The sequence below is a fragment of the Empidonax traillii genome, unplaced genomic scaffold (assembly GCF_003031625.1).
Source record: "Empidonax traillii isolate 1590-97213 ecotype Southwest subspecies unplaced genomic scaffold, ASM303162v1 scaffold909:size282043, whole genome shotgun sequence".
Lineage (NCBI taxonomy): Eukaryota > Metazoa > Chordata > Aves > Passeriformes > Tyrannidae > Empidonax > Empidonax traillii.
The window spans coordinates 122,679-137,449 of NW_020956102.1; the positions used below are offsets into that span (position 1 = coordinate 122,679).

The 14,771-nt window shown below is 54.8% G+C and overlaps 2 protein-coding genes across 2 annotated transcripts in view; one reads left to right on the top strand and one right to left on the bottom strand.

The window, feature by feature from the left end:
- NSF (N-ethylmaleimide sensitive factor, vesicle fusing ATPase) overlaps positions 1-6,610 on the top strand; it is a 63,269-nt gene extending 56,659 nt beyond the window's left edge. The window contains exons 19-20 of the mRNA XM_027902766.1: positions 4,401-4,539; positions 5,125-6,610. Coding sequence (XP_027758567.1) covers positions 4,401-4,539; positions 5,125-5,143 — 158 coding nt within the window. The 3' untranslated portion in view covers positions 5,144-6,610. The remainder of the gene's footprint in view (positions 1-4,400; positions 4,540-5,124) is intronic.
- A 3,072-nt stretch (positions 6,611-9,682) lies between these two features.
- Positions 9,683-14,771, bottom strand: part of WNT3 (Wnt family member 3) — a 37,358-nt gene continuing 32,269 nt past the window's right edge. Inside the window, exons 4-5 of the mRNA XM_027902765.1 lie at positions 11,397-11,662; positions 9,683-10,162 (exon numbers count right to left, since the gene is read on the bottom strand). Of these exons, the coding sequence (XP_027758566.1) occupies positions 9,683-10,162; positions 11,397-11,662 (746 nt within the window). The remainder of the gene's footprint in view (positions 10,163-11,396; positions 11,663-14,771) is intronic.

A 14,771-nucleotide genomic window follows, 5' to 3' on the forward strand; every position in this document is an offset into this window, starting at 1 on the left:
TGGGGGGCAGGCAGGACTGGGGGCTTGGAGGGCTCCTGGAGGTTCCCCCTTCTCCTCAGGCTCCCCTTCAGTTGTGGTGGGAGCCTTAAGTGGGAGAAGAGCTGCAGTGAGGAGACATTTTCAGAACAAAGGAATCACCAGCTCTTGGTTCTCAGAGATCTTTAAATCCCCCCAGCCCGTGCCCATGGGCTGTTCAGAGCTGCACTTCAGAGCAGAGCATCTGCTGCAGGAGGGGTTGGATTAACTCACCTTTCATGGAATTTCTGCTCTCCACCCAGCAGATAGCAATCACCTGGCTTTTTTTTTTTTTTTTTTTTTTTTCAAGAAGAAGGTGCCTGTGCAGGTGTATGTGCTCCTTCCCCAAGGAAGATAAATCTGTCAGGCTGTTCAGCTGCTCTTCTCTTTATTTTTTCCACTTTCAGCACTTTAAAGCAAATAATTGCAGAGGGCAGAAATATGCAGCTCTGAGCCCTCCCCTGCCTGGAGCCAGCCCGCACTCGGGGCTCGTGCTGACACGGGGTGAGGTGCAGCCCTAATCCCCCCCTGACATCCCCGTGCCCCCCCTGCTCCCATCAGATGGATTTAGTGCAGCTGAGTGAACTGTCCTCAGATGTGCCTGGCAGAGGCAGAGCAGGAGGGAAGAGGCACGTGGTTCCCAGCAGATCAGTCGTGTCCCCCTCCGTTTGCTGCTCCCGGTTCTGTTAGAACTTGCTCAGCTCTGGGGATCTGCTCTGACTGGATGTCACCTCAGGGAATAAAGTCATTTATCTAGATTACTTTTTCCTCTTCTTCCTTGGCTTTTAATTCCACACCTACAGGCAAGTCAGTAAGTCATTGCTCACGTGCATTAGCTGGCTGTGAGGGGGGTTGGCCTTGGGGGGCTCTGCCATGGCCCTGTCCCCTCAGCCCTCACAGTGCAGCCCTTCCTGTGCCACAGGACGGGCTCTTGGGCTGATCTGACCTCAAGTGCTGGTTGTTTGCAAAGCTGAAGGGGAAGGTTCTGTAAATCAGGGGCAGTCCTGGACTGGGAGGTGGGTGGGAATGCTGCCCCCAGCCCCCTTCCCAGCCTGGCCCCGTGGCTGCTCTCTCTGCCCTGCTGGGGTGGCCTCTGCTCGAGTCCTGAGGGCACTTTGGGTGCCAGAGTATCAGGAGGGTGTAAAGGCAGTTGAGTGTCCAAAGGATGGACACAGGATGGGGAAGGGACTGGAGGGGCTGTACAAGGAGTGTCTGAGGCCAATCAACTGGCTTGTTGAGGTGGGGAAGAGGAGACTGAGGTCAGATCTCACTGGGTCTGCAGCTCCTCCCGAGGGGTCTGCAGGGGCAGCTCCAATCTCTGCTCTGGGTGAGCAGGGACAGGACCAGGGAAGGGCTGGAGCTGTGCCAGGGCAGGCTCAGGGTGGATCTCAGGGAAAGGTTCTTCCCCCAGAGGGTGGTTGGCACTGAACAGGCTCCCCAGGGCAGTGGGCACAGCCCCAAGGCTGCCAGAGCTCCAGGAGGGTTTGGATGATCCTCTGGGGCACAGGGGGGATTGTTGGGGTGTTTGTGCAGGGCCAAGGGTTGGACTGGATGGTCCCTGGGGGTCCCTCCCAGCTCAGGATATCCTGTGGCTCTGTGACCTGTGTTGTCCTGGCTGTGCAGGTGAACTGATCTGGTGCGTTCATTTTTTAACCAGACCAGTGTTTTGTGAGTGGGTCCATGACCAGCCAGGCTGGCAGAAGACAGACAGAGCTGTGGCTCTGCCCTCTGTGACACTCTGAAAAGTGTCCCATGAATTGCTGCCCACGGAGCCACTGATGGTCCCCCTGGCTGCTGTACTTTAGGGTTGGCAGGAAGGTGGTTTGTGCTGTTACACCCAGTTCAGGTGGTTGTGTAATAGCAGAGGCAACAGCATATGGGAGCTAAATATGAGCAAGCTCTGCTCCCAAAGGTCTGAGGTGTTTCCATAACTCCATCTGCTGATCTGCTATAAATACAGGAGAGCAGCTCTCCCTGCACACACAGCACTGGCTCTGAGTGCTCTGGAACCCACAGGGAGCTCTGGTCTGGCTGGATGTTACAGGAAAGCACAATTGCACCACTCCAGGACTGCTTCCTTCTTTCCCTGAGCTGGAGCACAGCTTTTCAGAAAGAAACTCGAATCCGAGATCTCTTAAAAATTCCAACTGATGGATGATATTTCTCAGAATTCAGCTGATTAGATGGCATGGTGAATGAATTCTTTGTCAAAAATGTGCATACAGTGCCTTTCCCTGCATTTACCAGTGGGGTTTGCTCTGTTGGAGCAGTGAACCCACCCTGTGCTCTCTGGAGGGATTCCTGAGCTGGTCAATGAACTTCCAGACTCTTTCACAGCTTTTGGCAGCTGCATCCCCCTCACACTGTTTATTGCTGCTCCTGCCCCTCTTTAATGTCCAGCTGCTCGTGTTTAGTGTCACATGTTTGGCCCTCCTTTGTACACTGAGTGTCCTGATGATGTTCTTTTCCGAGTGGAGGCCTTTGATCCATGGACACTCCCAGGGTTTCCCGTGTGGATCCAGAGGAGGCAGGTCCTGGCTGCAGCACAGGGCCCCTCACAGTGCTCTGGGTGCCTCACCCTGCCCTGGGTGCTGCTGGACACCTGATCTTTCCAGATCTGGTTCCTTCCCTGCCTGTTGGTTGCTCTTGGACCTTGCTGGCAGCACTCCCAGACCCAAGGGCTCTCTCCTCCTTGGAGCAGGAACCTGGATGAGCCAGGCAGTGTTCCAAAAAGCCCCCCTTGGCACCTCCAGGGTTTCCTGATTTGGTAACTTCTGTTTAGCATAAATAAAACTGAATCTGAGCTGTTTGTCTTTAATGTATCCTAACTGAGATGGGAACTCGTTTGGAAAGCTCATCCTGTAATATTATTGCCCAATTTCCTTTGAAGCAAATGCTCTCCCTGGACGTGCTGAAAGCCTGGGGTTGTTGGCAGGTTTTTGGGAGCTCTGCACTCCCAGCTGTCTTGCCATGGCCACCTCAGCATCTTCAAGGTGGGAAGCAGAGCACTGGCCTTGGCAAGTCTGAATTGCAGCTGGGGGCTTTAGCACGGGTTTTCCAAGGATGAAAAGGAGAGATTTGTTTGTGTTGGATCATGTGGGGTTTTTAACAGAACATGCTGAGTGTTGGAGGGTGGGTTGAACCTGTGAATGCCCCCAGGGGAAGGGGGCTCCTGCTCCTGCCCCAGCTGCCCCCAGCCTTTCTGATGGAATCCCAGAGTCACTGAGGTTGGAAAAGCCCTCTGAGATCATCGAGTCCAGCTGTTACCCCAGCCCTGCCAAGGCCACCACTGAACCCTGTCCCCCAGTGCCACATCCACACCTCAGTCCCTGGGCATTCCACAGTCCAAGCACTGTTAGATGGGGGTGACCTTTCATCTCTGCCAGGACCTGACCATCACCAGCATTCCCTTGCACGTTAAACCCAACTGAGTAACTCAGAGAACCTCAGCAAGTTCCTTTGAATCTGCTTGTTTCAGTGAATTTATTTTTGTGATCTAAAAGTAGCTCAGCAGTCGGCACTGAGGTCCTGGCCTTGCTGACACATCTCACAGCAATGGCAAGTTTTACATTTTCAGGCTTTTCTTAGCACAAAGCAGAAGTTCTCCCTGGCTCTGTCCCCTGCCTGCATCGCTGGGGACGCTGATGGTGGGTTAGGATTTATTTTCCCTGAGCTGTTTCTGAAGAGGTTTGTGTTGCCCTCCAGTGCAGCACTCAGGGGTTTAAATGTTTCAGTAGAGACTTGCCTGTTTATTGCCAGGAGTGACAGAGCTGGGAGTCTTGGAACCTGTCAGCTTCCTAGATCCTTGTACTGGATGTTTGCAGGGTGAATCCCCTGTATTGCCCCAGGGTGTTAAAGATCCAGGGTGTCAGTGCAGGTTGCAGAGGGGGCACAGGTTGGAGTTTCTAGGACACAGGAGCTGTTACAGTACAACACAAAGATCCTGAGAACCAACAGCCTCTGATTTCCAAATGTTCACAGTCCTCACTCTGTATTTTGGTGCAAAGCTGGGGAAGACTTCCCTGGAGTCCTTCCATGGGAAGACCAACCATCCCATGCACCAGGACTGAGGCAGTAACACGTTGTGTCTTCTGCTGGCAGCCTGAGTGTCTCCTCAGCCCTTCCTCCACCTCCCTGCTCCTGTGTCAGTGCCTGTGCTGGGGCAGAGGCAGGACTGTCCTTAAGGGATGTTCCTGGCAAAGGTTCTTCCCCCAGAGGGTGGTTGGCACTGAACAGGCTCCCCAGGGCAGTGGGCACAGCCCCAAGGCTGCCAGAGCTGCAGGAGGATTTGGATGATCCTCTGGGACACAGGGGGGGGTTGTTGGGGTGTCTGTGCAGGGCCAGGGGTTGGACTGGGTGGTCCTTGGGGGTCCCTCCCAGCTCAGGACAGTCCATGGCTCTGGGATTTCCTGGGGGGCTGCCTGGGGGGCTGCAGGGCACTAATGGGACCTGTTTGTTTGGTGTTCAGATGGATCCTGAGTATCGGGTGAAGAAGTTCTTGGCTCTTCTGAGAGAAGAAGGAACGTAAGTACTTTCAGTTTAAAGCATTGCTTGAAATTCTCTGTTCTGCTCAGAAATGAACATCTGTGAGGGGAACCTGCAGGTGCTGGGGTAGCTGCTCTCGTTTGTGGCCCCTCTGTGTTTTCAGAGCTGTGTCAGATCAGTTCTCACAGCGCTTTGGGAGGGGGAGGTGTGAAGGAGCTGAGAACTTGCACGTCTGAATCCTCTGCCTGTCTTAATTCACCCTTGATTTAAAGTTTCCATGAGACACCGGGCCACAGTTAACTGAAGTAAAATCAGAAGAGGTTAAAATCCTCAAGTTAAAATCCAGCTGCTTGTCTGAAATCTGAGACTTTGATTTCTTGTGTCTCCTGTCTGAGAGAAGGATGTCCTACTCTTTCCCCGTAGGTGCCACAGGGAGTAGTTGAGCCCAGTGGGACAGTGGCAGCTCCTAGAGAATGACTTTCTAATACATGTAGGGCAGTGCCTGTGCTGGGGCAGCTCACACCACTGTCTATCCTGGCTACATGTGAGTGGGTTCCAGTGTGTGCTTGATGCTTTTATACATGTGCATGATGCTTTCCTGATGGATTTGGCTTCTTTTGCAAGAGTCCCTACCCTAGACTGAAGGTGGACCAAGTGCAAGATCAACAGCCGGAAAAGCGACCAACCTGGAGAAAATGCACTGGGATCTTTACTCTTCTGTGCTCAACACACTGGACAAAGTGAAATGCTCCCCATTTCCCAGAGCCCCATGTGGAATCTGCATGTTTAGTGCAATACTGCAGTACCTTTATTCTTTGTCTTTAATATTCTGATGTCACGTGGAAGTGTCTCCTAGAACACTGTGCTTCTGTCTCTGTGCAGCCAGGCTGCATCCTTTGATTTGAGCATGGGGGAATGTCCTGGGAGTTTGAAGCCAGTGCTCACTTGTGTCCAGCATTCCTGCAGTGGGAAAGAGATCCTGACTCCTGATAAACCTGCCAGTCTGGTGGAGGGACACTGGAGCACTGCTCTGTCATATCCTGGTCAGGTGAAGGCTTTCTTGTGTCATCCCATCCCTCACTGAGCTCTGAGCCAGACCCACAGCCCACAGACAGTGCCCACAGCAGTCCAGCTCCAGGACTGCCTGGATGCTGCACCTGCTTTATTTATATCCAGGTATTTTGGGGCCCCCTGAGACACTGCCAGTGGCACTGGGAACTGGAAGAGGGCAGGGAAGTGTTGATCAGAATAGAGGAAATTTCCAAATCCAGTATTTAAGGCATCAGAAGCTTGTTAATTCAACAAGAGTTCTAGAGGTGCTGGTTCCAGCACCTCTCACAGAGCCTCCAACTCTTCCCGAGGTCGTGCAGGTGGCAGCTTTGGTGTCCTCCAGCCTCACATCCCATTTCCATGCCATGCTACCAAAGGTTGAAATTCCTCCTTGCACACAGAGAGGAGGCCAAGCTCTGCAGGTGCACGAGGTGTGCATTGCCATGTGTTTGCACTGAAACAAAGGAATGTACCAGCCCTCGCTCCATGTCCTTCCCAGCTGTCACCTGGCCTCGGGGAGTGCTGCTCGAGGCTCCCCCTGCTTCTGGGGCTCCACTCCTCCTGTAATGTTCATGGAACATACCTCAGCCTGGTGGGGCATGAAATCAAAGCCATTTGTCAGAAATTAGCCAGTGTAGCTTCCTAAGCTTGACCAGAGCCGCTGTCAGGGCTTGCAGTGGTTCCAGAGGGGTGTCCAGGGAAGGAGATGCTCCCCGTCCTTCCAGGCCCAAGGTGCAGGTACTGTTGTCCTCAGTGTGTGCTTGCAGCAGTGGGGGTGTTCCAGCCACCCCCCCCCTGTTCTCTGGCAGTGCTGTTGTGTTGTGATGCCCTCGTGAGTCCCAGTGCTGGTTATTCCCTCTCATTTCGTGTATGATCTTGTGGGTTTATTTGTTCCTCCCTCCCCTCTGCCAGTCCGGGTGACAGCAGCACACAGTTAACTTATCTTTCAGAGTAAATGCTGTAAACCTTATCATGTCTTTGTCCAGAACTATATTGATGAATAAATATCTGGTTTAATTGCACATTCAATGGGTTCAATAAAAAGCACAACTCCTTGTGATGCCCTGGGTGCCATCTGTGTCTGGTGGGGGTCGAGCTGAGGCGTGTGAGGAGCAGAGCTGTTCTCAGGGGGTGCCCAAAAGTGAATTTACCCCCAGCCTGGACAGTTTGACCCCCCCATGGTCTCAGAGGAATTGGCTGAGGGGTCTGTGGTCCAGCCCATTGTGGGCCCTGCAGAGCTGAGGAGCCCCCAGGGATGTCCCTCTGTGTGTGTGTGTGAGGTGGGTGTGTCACTCTTGGGGGAGTTCCTGTTGGAAAACCAGGGTGAGCTGCTGGGTGTGACATCCAGCCTATTCCAGGATCTCCATCAGAGCTGTTTCCTGCAGGTGGCACGAGGGAAGGGCTCCTGGGGTGCCCTTGCACATGTAAGATATAAACAGTATTGCTTTCTACAAGTCAGGGCCAAGGTCTCCATCCCCTTCCTTGCCCCGTTTCACCTTGAACCTTCCAGCCACGTCCCTGAAATGGAGCTGTTTAACCAGGGACAGATTATTTCCAGGTGCTGGGATGGTTTTGCGTGCAGGGAAAGAACACTGAGGGGTTTTATGTTTGCTTTTACCCCTCACACAGGGGTATTTGAGGCCAGTGCCGTGGAAAACCACGTGCACTTAAAAACATCATTAACACGGGGGAGACGCTACAGAAACACCCACGAGTTATTCCTGGGCAGGAGAAGATGTTTTAATGTGAGGAAATTCGGATCTTGGTCTGTCCAAACCGCTGGAAGGTGATTCAGTGACAGCCTGGGGGTTCATGGGGGAGTGTATGAAGTCCAAAACCTGTTTTCATCCATTAAGACTAATTTAATCTTCTCTCTCTCTGCAACTCCCTGACAGGAGGGGGGAGCTGGGGGGGGTTTGGGCTCTGCTCCCAGGGAACAGGGACAGGAGGAGAGGGAACGGCCTCCAGCTGGGCCAGGGGAGCTTTAAGTTGGATTTTAGGGAAAATTTCTTCATGGGAAGGGTTGTCCAGCCCTGGCACAGCTGCCCAGGGCAGGGGTGGAGTCCCCATCCCTGGGGGGATTTAAAGGACATGTGGATGTGGCAGTTGGGGACATGGTCAGTGGTGGCCTTGGCAGAGCTGGGGGAACGGTTGGACTTGATCCTAAAGGTCTTTTCCAGCCTCAGAGATTCCAAGGTTTTGTGCTGTGTTGTGCACACACCCAGTTCATGGCACTTCCCAAACCAAAAGCTCAGCGTTCAGCTGTAAAATCTCCTTTATTGGCTGCATTTTGCCATCATGGTCTTGCATTCGTAGCCCTGCCCATGGTGGGCTGTAAGAACCAGGTGGTCTTTAAGGTCCCTTCCAACCCAAACCACTCTGTGATTCCATAATTCCATGAGTGCCCCTGCCCATAAACAGCTGGAAAATGACCCCCCCACTTCAGCAGGAGCTGGAGGACCCAAACCACACAAGCTGGCAAGTGCATATTTTTGATTATTTTTTTTTTTTAACCTTCTCTTTAATGGTGTACCACAAAAGAAATGCAAGTTGAAATATATTTTTCTCCAAATATATATATTTATATAATATATAATCTTAGTTAACTCAAGTATATACATTGTATAATAAATAATGCTTATAAAAAGAGAAATTTTCTGAATATAAAATAAAAAAAAATCGACCTCTACAACTTTATACAAAACTTTGGATACAGCAGATTGATGGAAAAAGATCTTCCATTCAGTGCTAGAATACCTGGCTACAGTAAAATAATTACAAGGCAATAAATGTTCTATTTAATATTAAATACCTTTTCTTGATTAAAAAAAAAAACAAAACAAACAAAAAGGGGATTTTGTTTAAAGTCAGGTAGTGGGAGTCTTTCCAGACATGGAATTTAATATATACTTTAAATAGATGCATATCAGAGGACGGCTTGGCTCTGGGTGGGGAGGGGTTTTGAACTCTCTGGGATTTTATTTTTTGGAAGTGGAGGCTCCTCTGGCCCCGGGAGTGCAGGAGCTCCTCACACTGCCCAGGAAGGAGCTGGAATTTTGCCCTGGTTGTCCCCACACAGGTGGGACAAACCCCAGTTCTTCTGCACTGAGGTGGGGCCCCAATAAATCCCTGCGGATGGTTTGGAGCCTCTGGGGGGACTTCAGGGACAGCTGCTGATAGCTCAGCAAATCCTGGGGGAAGGGGAGGGTCTGCCTGGGCTTGTGCTGTGGGATCCAGGGCTCCCTTCCCTGCCTCCCTCACCTGTCCCTCGCTGGCTGCAGTGGCTGGATCGCTGTGTCTGCTGGGCAGGGCTGGGATGGACATTCCCTCTGTGTCCCCACAACTGCTGGAGCAGCAGCTCAGCTGGCAGGTGACCTGTCCCCAGAGGCACCCCTGAGCTCCCTCTGGGATAAGAAGGATCAGGGAATGTTTAGCCAACAGGTGCAGGGACTGGGCGAATCCCAGATCCCTGAGATGCCCTCCTGAGCTCTGGGGCCGTGCTGTGTCCCCTGTGACAGTGCCAGCAGTGCCAGCAGTGCCAGCAGTGCCCTGAGCCCTGCCCTCGTCCTGGAGGATCAGCTCTGGGCTCTGCCTTCCTGCCATCCTCCCCAGGGCACCGTGGGGAGCTGAGAGAGCAGAGGGAAGGAGAGACCACCCGTGGGCTCTGTGTGCCCGAACAGGTTTGGTTCTCCAGCCCCATCTCCGTGGGGCAGGCAGGAGGGAGCTGGGCTGGTTGTGAGGGTTTGCCTCCTTTGCTCGTCCTCAACACACCTGCCAAGCCCAGGCCAGCCCTGGCAGCAGCTGGGGGAGCTGTGTCTGCTCAGCTTGCACCGTGTAAAACCCATTCCCACCTGAGCCCTGCACCGGTGCCTGCACAGGCAGGACCTCTGGGCTAGGGCAGAGCTCAGGGTGTGCCGTGACAGCTCTGCCTGCTGTGGCCAGGCCTGGCTTTGGCTCCCCCTCCATCCCTGCCTGTCCCCAGGGAGCAGCAGCCGCAGATCCCACGAGCTGCAGCACCAGGCCAGCCCTACCCTGGGCGAGGGGCTGGGGCCACCAGCAGTTCTGTGCCGTCCTCTGCAGGGTGAGGCCCCTGCTCTGGGGCACCTCCTCGAGCAGACACCCCCCCTGGGCCCTACTTGCAGGTGTGGACGTCGTAGACGCGGGTGCACTCCTGGCAGCTGACGTAGCAGCACCAGTGGAAGATGCAGTGACACTTCTCCTTGCGCTTCTCAGTCCGGGTGTTGTGGCCGCGGCCGCAGCACAGCAGGTCGCAGCCGTCGATGCCGTGGGAGGTGACGTTGCAGGTCCTGTCCCTGGTGCCAAAGGAGCCCGTCTCGGGGTTGGGCTCGCAGAAGTTGGGCGAGTTCTCGTAGTACACCAGGTCCCGCTCCGTGGGCGGCTTGAAAAGCGCGTACTTGGCCCTGAGAGTTTCCACCCAGCCCCGGGATTCCCGGTGCTTTTCCACCACCATCTCCGAGGCGCTGTCGTATTTGTCCTTCAGGAAGTCCCCGATGGCGCGGAAATCGGGCTGGGCCCACCAGCAGGTCTTCACCTCGCAGCTCCCCGACAGCCCGTGGCACTTGCACTTGAGGTGCATGTGGTCCAGGATGGTCTGTGGGGATGGGAGAACAGGATCAGCAGCGGGGTTTGCTTTCCATCCCCTGCCTTTGCCACCTGGGCTCAAATGGCTGCCCTGAGCTCGGGCTGGGAAGTGTGGGCTGCTTGGGAATGAGTTTTGGTGGCCAGGAATGTCTCCAGGCAGGTGTCACACTAGGAAAGCATGAGGTGGGCAGTGCTCTAACCATCCACCCAACCTAATCTAATCTAATCTAATCTAATCTAATCTAATCTAATCTAATCCAATCTAATCCAATCTAATCCCAGGGTCAGGTCCTTTCACTGGGGTCCCCCTGCCCTGTGTGTGTGCACAGTCAGAGCTCAGAGAAGCGGAGGGTTGGATGGTGTCTCTGACCCCTGGGGATGGAGACTGATCCCTTGTCCTCTCTTTGCTGATGACCCTTCCTTCATGGCCCAAGTCTGAAAGTTTGCACTAGAACATAATGAAATCGTGAATCTCTGGGCATCAATCTCTTTCCCAGAAACCTCCTCTGTGTGGAGCAAAATAATCACTGATTTCTGCCAAAATTACTGGAGTTTGGTGGGGGTTTTTGTGCCTTCTACTCTTCCCCCTCTGCCTGCTGTGGTGTGGAAAAGCCATATCAGTGTTTGCTTCAAGCACTCTTGGAAAGGTCTGACTGAGTTTGCAAATGACCCAGACCACACTGACAACAGGAATGGAATGGAATGGAATGGAATAGAAACAAATAATAGATTAGACTAGACTAGAGTAGAATATTTGGGTTGGAAGGGACTGACAACCATCATCTACTCCAGGGAATCACTGGGACAGTGTTACAACAGGGAACATGTGGGAAGGAGGAGCTTGGGAGGAAACTCCTCTTGTTCCACTGCTGGGCTGGGGTCTGTCCTGGCTGAGTTGTGTTTACACAACGTCTGGCCTTGGAAGATGTTCTCAGGTTACCCAGAGAAGCTGTGGCTGCCCCATCCCTGGAAATGTCCCAGGCCAGGGGCTTGGATAGGGCTTGTAGCAGCCTGGGCTGGTGGAAGGTGCCCCTGGCCATAGCAGGGGGTGGCACTGGCTGGGCTTTGAGGTCCCTTCCCACCCCAAGCATGCCGTGACTCTGTGTGTGTGCTGCCAGCAAGGTGTGCGTGGATGGAGAGGAAACCTCTTGGGAGAGAGTGGAAATGCTGGGCCCTGGGAAACAACCTTAGGAAGCCTCAGCCTGGGAATTACACCAGGAGGAGCCCCCCCTGCCCGGACTCACCGTCCTGCCGGCCTCGTTGTTGTGCCTGTTCATGGCCGAGCGCGCGTCCGGCCGGTTCTCCCGCGCGTCCGCGAACTCCCGGGACACCAGCACCCCGAAATCGGCGTCCTCGCTGCACCCCCCCCACTTCCAGCCGTCCCCGGGGGGGCCCTTGTGGTGGGAGTCGCAGCCGCAGATGGTGGAGGTGCCCTCGGCGCAGGAGCGGGTGACGGCGAAGGCCACGCCGGCCGAGGCGATGGCGTGCACGAAGGCTGACTCGCGGGTGGCTGCAGACACAGAGCGGGGGGACAGGGTCAGAGGGCAGCCCTTCCCTTCCCGACCTCCCTCAGCAGCTTCTGAACCCCGCTGCAGAGCCAGGAGTTATTTTACTGGTTATTTTAAGGAATGTTTTCTGGAGTGGGTGCTGCCTCTGCAGGAGGAGGAGGAGGAGCAGGATTCCAGCTCTGGGGTTCTCCCAAATAGAGCTGGTGTGGGATCTGATCCGCCACAGGGGCCAAGGGGTGAGCAGAACATCGGTAGGAGCTCAAGGGGCCTCAGAAGAGAATTACTGGAACCCAGGGAGGGCTCCACACGAGGGGTTATTCCAAGGGGAGGTGACGGAGCCCACTGGTGTTGAGAAAGGTTTCAGGTCATTCAGCACAGACTGTGGCAGCACAAAGCCCAAGAGCTGGTCATTCCTGTTCAATGTGCCCACACAAACAACACGTGACTTTGTCCTTGAGTGGAGATAAACAGATAATAAATAATAAAACCCGACTTCGAGATGCCCTCAAAGTTGCTCACTGGTTACTGAGCAATCCTGGAGGAATTCGAAGCAGAGTCACAAAATAAGCTGGGTTGGAAGGGACCCACAGGGATCATAGAGAGCCACTCCTGACCCTGCCCAGGATCCTCAGTTTGCTAAGCAGGACTTTCCTCTCGGGAAACAGATGAAACTCAGGGCTCTCTGTAACCACTGCCAGGCTCCAGGGGACAGTTGCAGTGGATGAATCTTGGCCCCAAGGAGCAAAGCTGGAGACAGCCCTGAAAGGTGCTGGAAGCTGCAGAAAGGGTGAAATAAAGTGCCCAGGATTCCTGGGTGGATGGGGGCTGGGAATGGCAGCGTGGGGGGGATCCCTGTGCTAAGGGAGGGGAAATGTTCCAGCAGGACAGAGAGACCTGGTGGGGACAAACCAGAAAATCCACTGGAGGATGAAGAAGGTACAATGGGATTGCTGAGCTGGAGCATCCCAGTCCATCCCCTCTCCCCTCTGTGGCCATGGCAGGGTGACCTTCAAGCCATCCCCTTCCCTGCACATCCCCTGGGGCCCTGGACTGGGGACAGCAGCAGTGACAGTGCCCCCCAGGGATGTCCCCAGCAGTTTGTGTGGCCTGGGTGGCATTTCCCTGCTGTGAGTTCTGTGAATTTAACATCCTGGGATTGGGAGTCCTGACCTCTGCCCATGGGTGGGCAAAACACAGTCAGACTGAAAGGGTGTTTCCTGCGTTATCTTGGTGAGTTGACCCCCCAGGAGGTTGCTGGAGAAGCTGTGACAAACTCTGAACTGAGCTGGTCCTTTCCCTGGTGCTGTCTGATGGTTTGAAGGCAGGACACTGGAGAACTTGGATTTTTTTAAAGCCCAGCCAAGTTACATCCCTTGTTCCTGTGCTCACATTGACTTTCACCTTCAAGCATCTTTAATGGCCCCTGAGTTTACTCCATGGTTCTTGCAGGGAGCAAAACTACCTTTTTCCTGTGCTCAAAGAGCCGTTTTTGTTAAATCTTTCCATAAAATGTTGTCCACGACAGTCCCCAGCCTGGCTGCCCATCTCTGGGGTGATTCCCCTTTCCAGGAGGGTGATCAGGAGCCAGCTGTCCCTCAGCTGAGGGCAGAGCACGTCCCTGCACAGCTCAGGGCACTCAGAGGTGTCTCCTGTTTCAGGGCACAGCCTGGCAAGTCCATCCCTTGGGGCTGTCCCTGCTCCCCTTGGGCAGTTCCTGCGGTGGGGAGCTGGCTGTTCACTGCCAGAGTGTTCTCAACCTTTCCTCCTGCTTTGGCTGGCTGTTTTTTAAGTTTCCTCTCTGTTTTCCAAAGCAGTGTTGTGCTCTTTCTCCTCGTTTCGGAATCAGGAGGAGTTGGACCGTTGGCCCCAGTGGCTGCACCGAGCACAGTCGGTGTCTCGGCCTCACCTGGGCTGCCTTTTGGCTCAGAGCCTCGTTGTGCCACGCTCTGCACACCCCCAGCTCCCTGGGGAGTGGCCCTGGGGGGCTTCACCTGGCCCTGTAAGGATGGAGACGGCAGGTCTCTCGATCCAGAGCAGATGTGGGAGCCGATCCAACCTCCCTCCCCTCGTGCAGGAGGCAGGGAGGAGCTGAAGGCTGTTTTGCAGGGGCTGCTGTGCCTGGGCAGGGGGCAGGAGGGTTCCAGAGCCTCTGGGTGTGGTGTGAGTGATCAGGACACTCAGTGGATGTGGGGAAAAGCCACAAATTTCTGCTGAGAAAACAACCTTGGAGCTCATCCCCTCCTTCCAGAGCAGGAGCCATGGCCAGCCTTGGCCCATCCCCTGCAGCAGGTCTCTCTCCCCAGCTTCAGTCTCTCTCTGGAAGCAGGTCTGGCTTCCAAAACCCAGGCCCCCCAAGTTGGGCCGATTGCAGCCCGTGCAGGCACTGGGAGGAGATGGCTGTGGGTTGTTCCAGCTGTGGAAACCACAGCTCTGCTCTGCTGCAGCCAAATGGGGTCCCACACTGGGGCTGCTCAGTCCAGTCTGTGCTGGTGGGACCCTCCTGGGGGTTTCACTGGCTTTGAGTTCAAACTCTTCCCTCCTTGCCCTCCCCACCTCCCATGTGCCAGCAGGGATCCACCTCCCAAGTTTTTCCTTGGGAATCTTTCACCACTGAGGGCTGTGGGCCACCAGCTGAAGATCCCTGCACCAACGGGGCTGTTTCAGCTTGTGATCCAAAGCACATGATGTTAGAGGAGCCAGGGAGCCCTTCTGGCCCGGGCCGGGACAGGGAGGGGATAGTGAGGGGACAGGGAGCTGCTCTCCCGGCTGATGAGCCTGATGTTCCACCCAGACAGAGGGTGTGGATGGGCACCAGGAGGGGCACAGGAAGGAGGGGCACGGGAAGGAGAGTCAGCGCAGATTTTTGTCTGGGAAGGGGGCCGGGATGGTCGGGATGGAGCCGAGGCGGGACTGGCACGGCCCCGGAGCTGCACCCGGAGCTCCCCCGGCACCCTCAGCCCCCCGGGTACCCCCGCGTCTCCCCGCGATGCCGGCGGTGGGGAGGGAGAGCTGCAAACACAAACCCCTCGCCTCGAAATCCTCGCCTGGGTCCGGGCGAGGAGCCGGCAGAATTTCCCAGAGACGAGATGCGGGAGCGGCGTTCCCAGAACC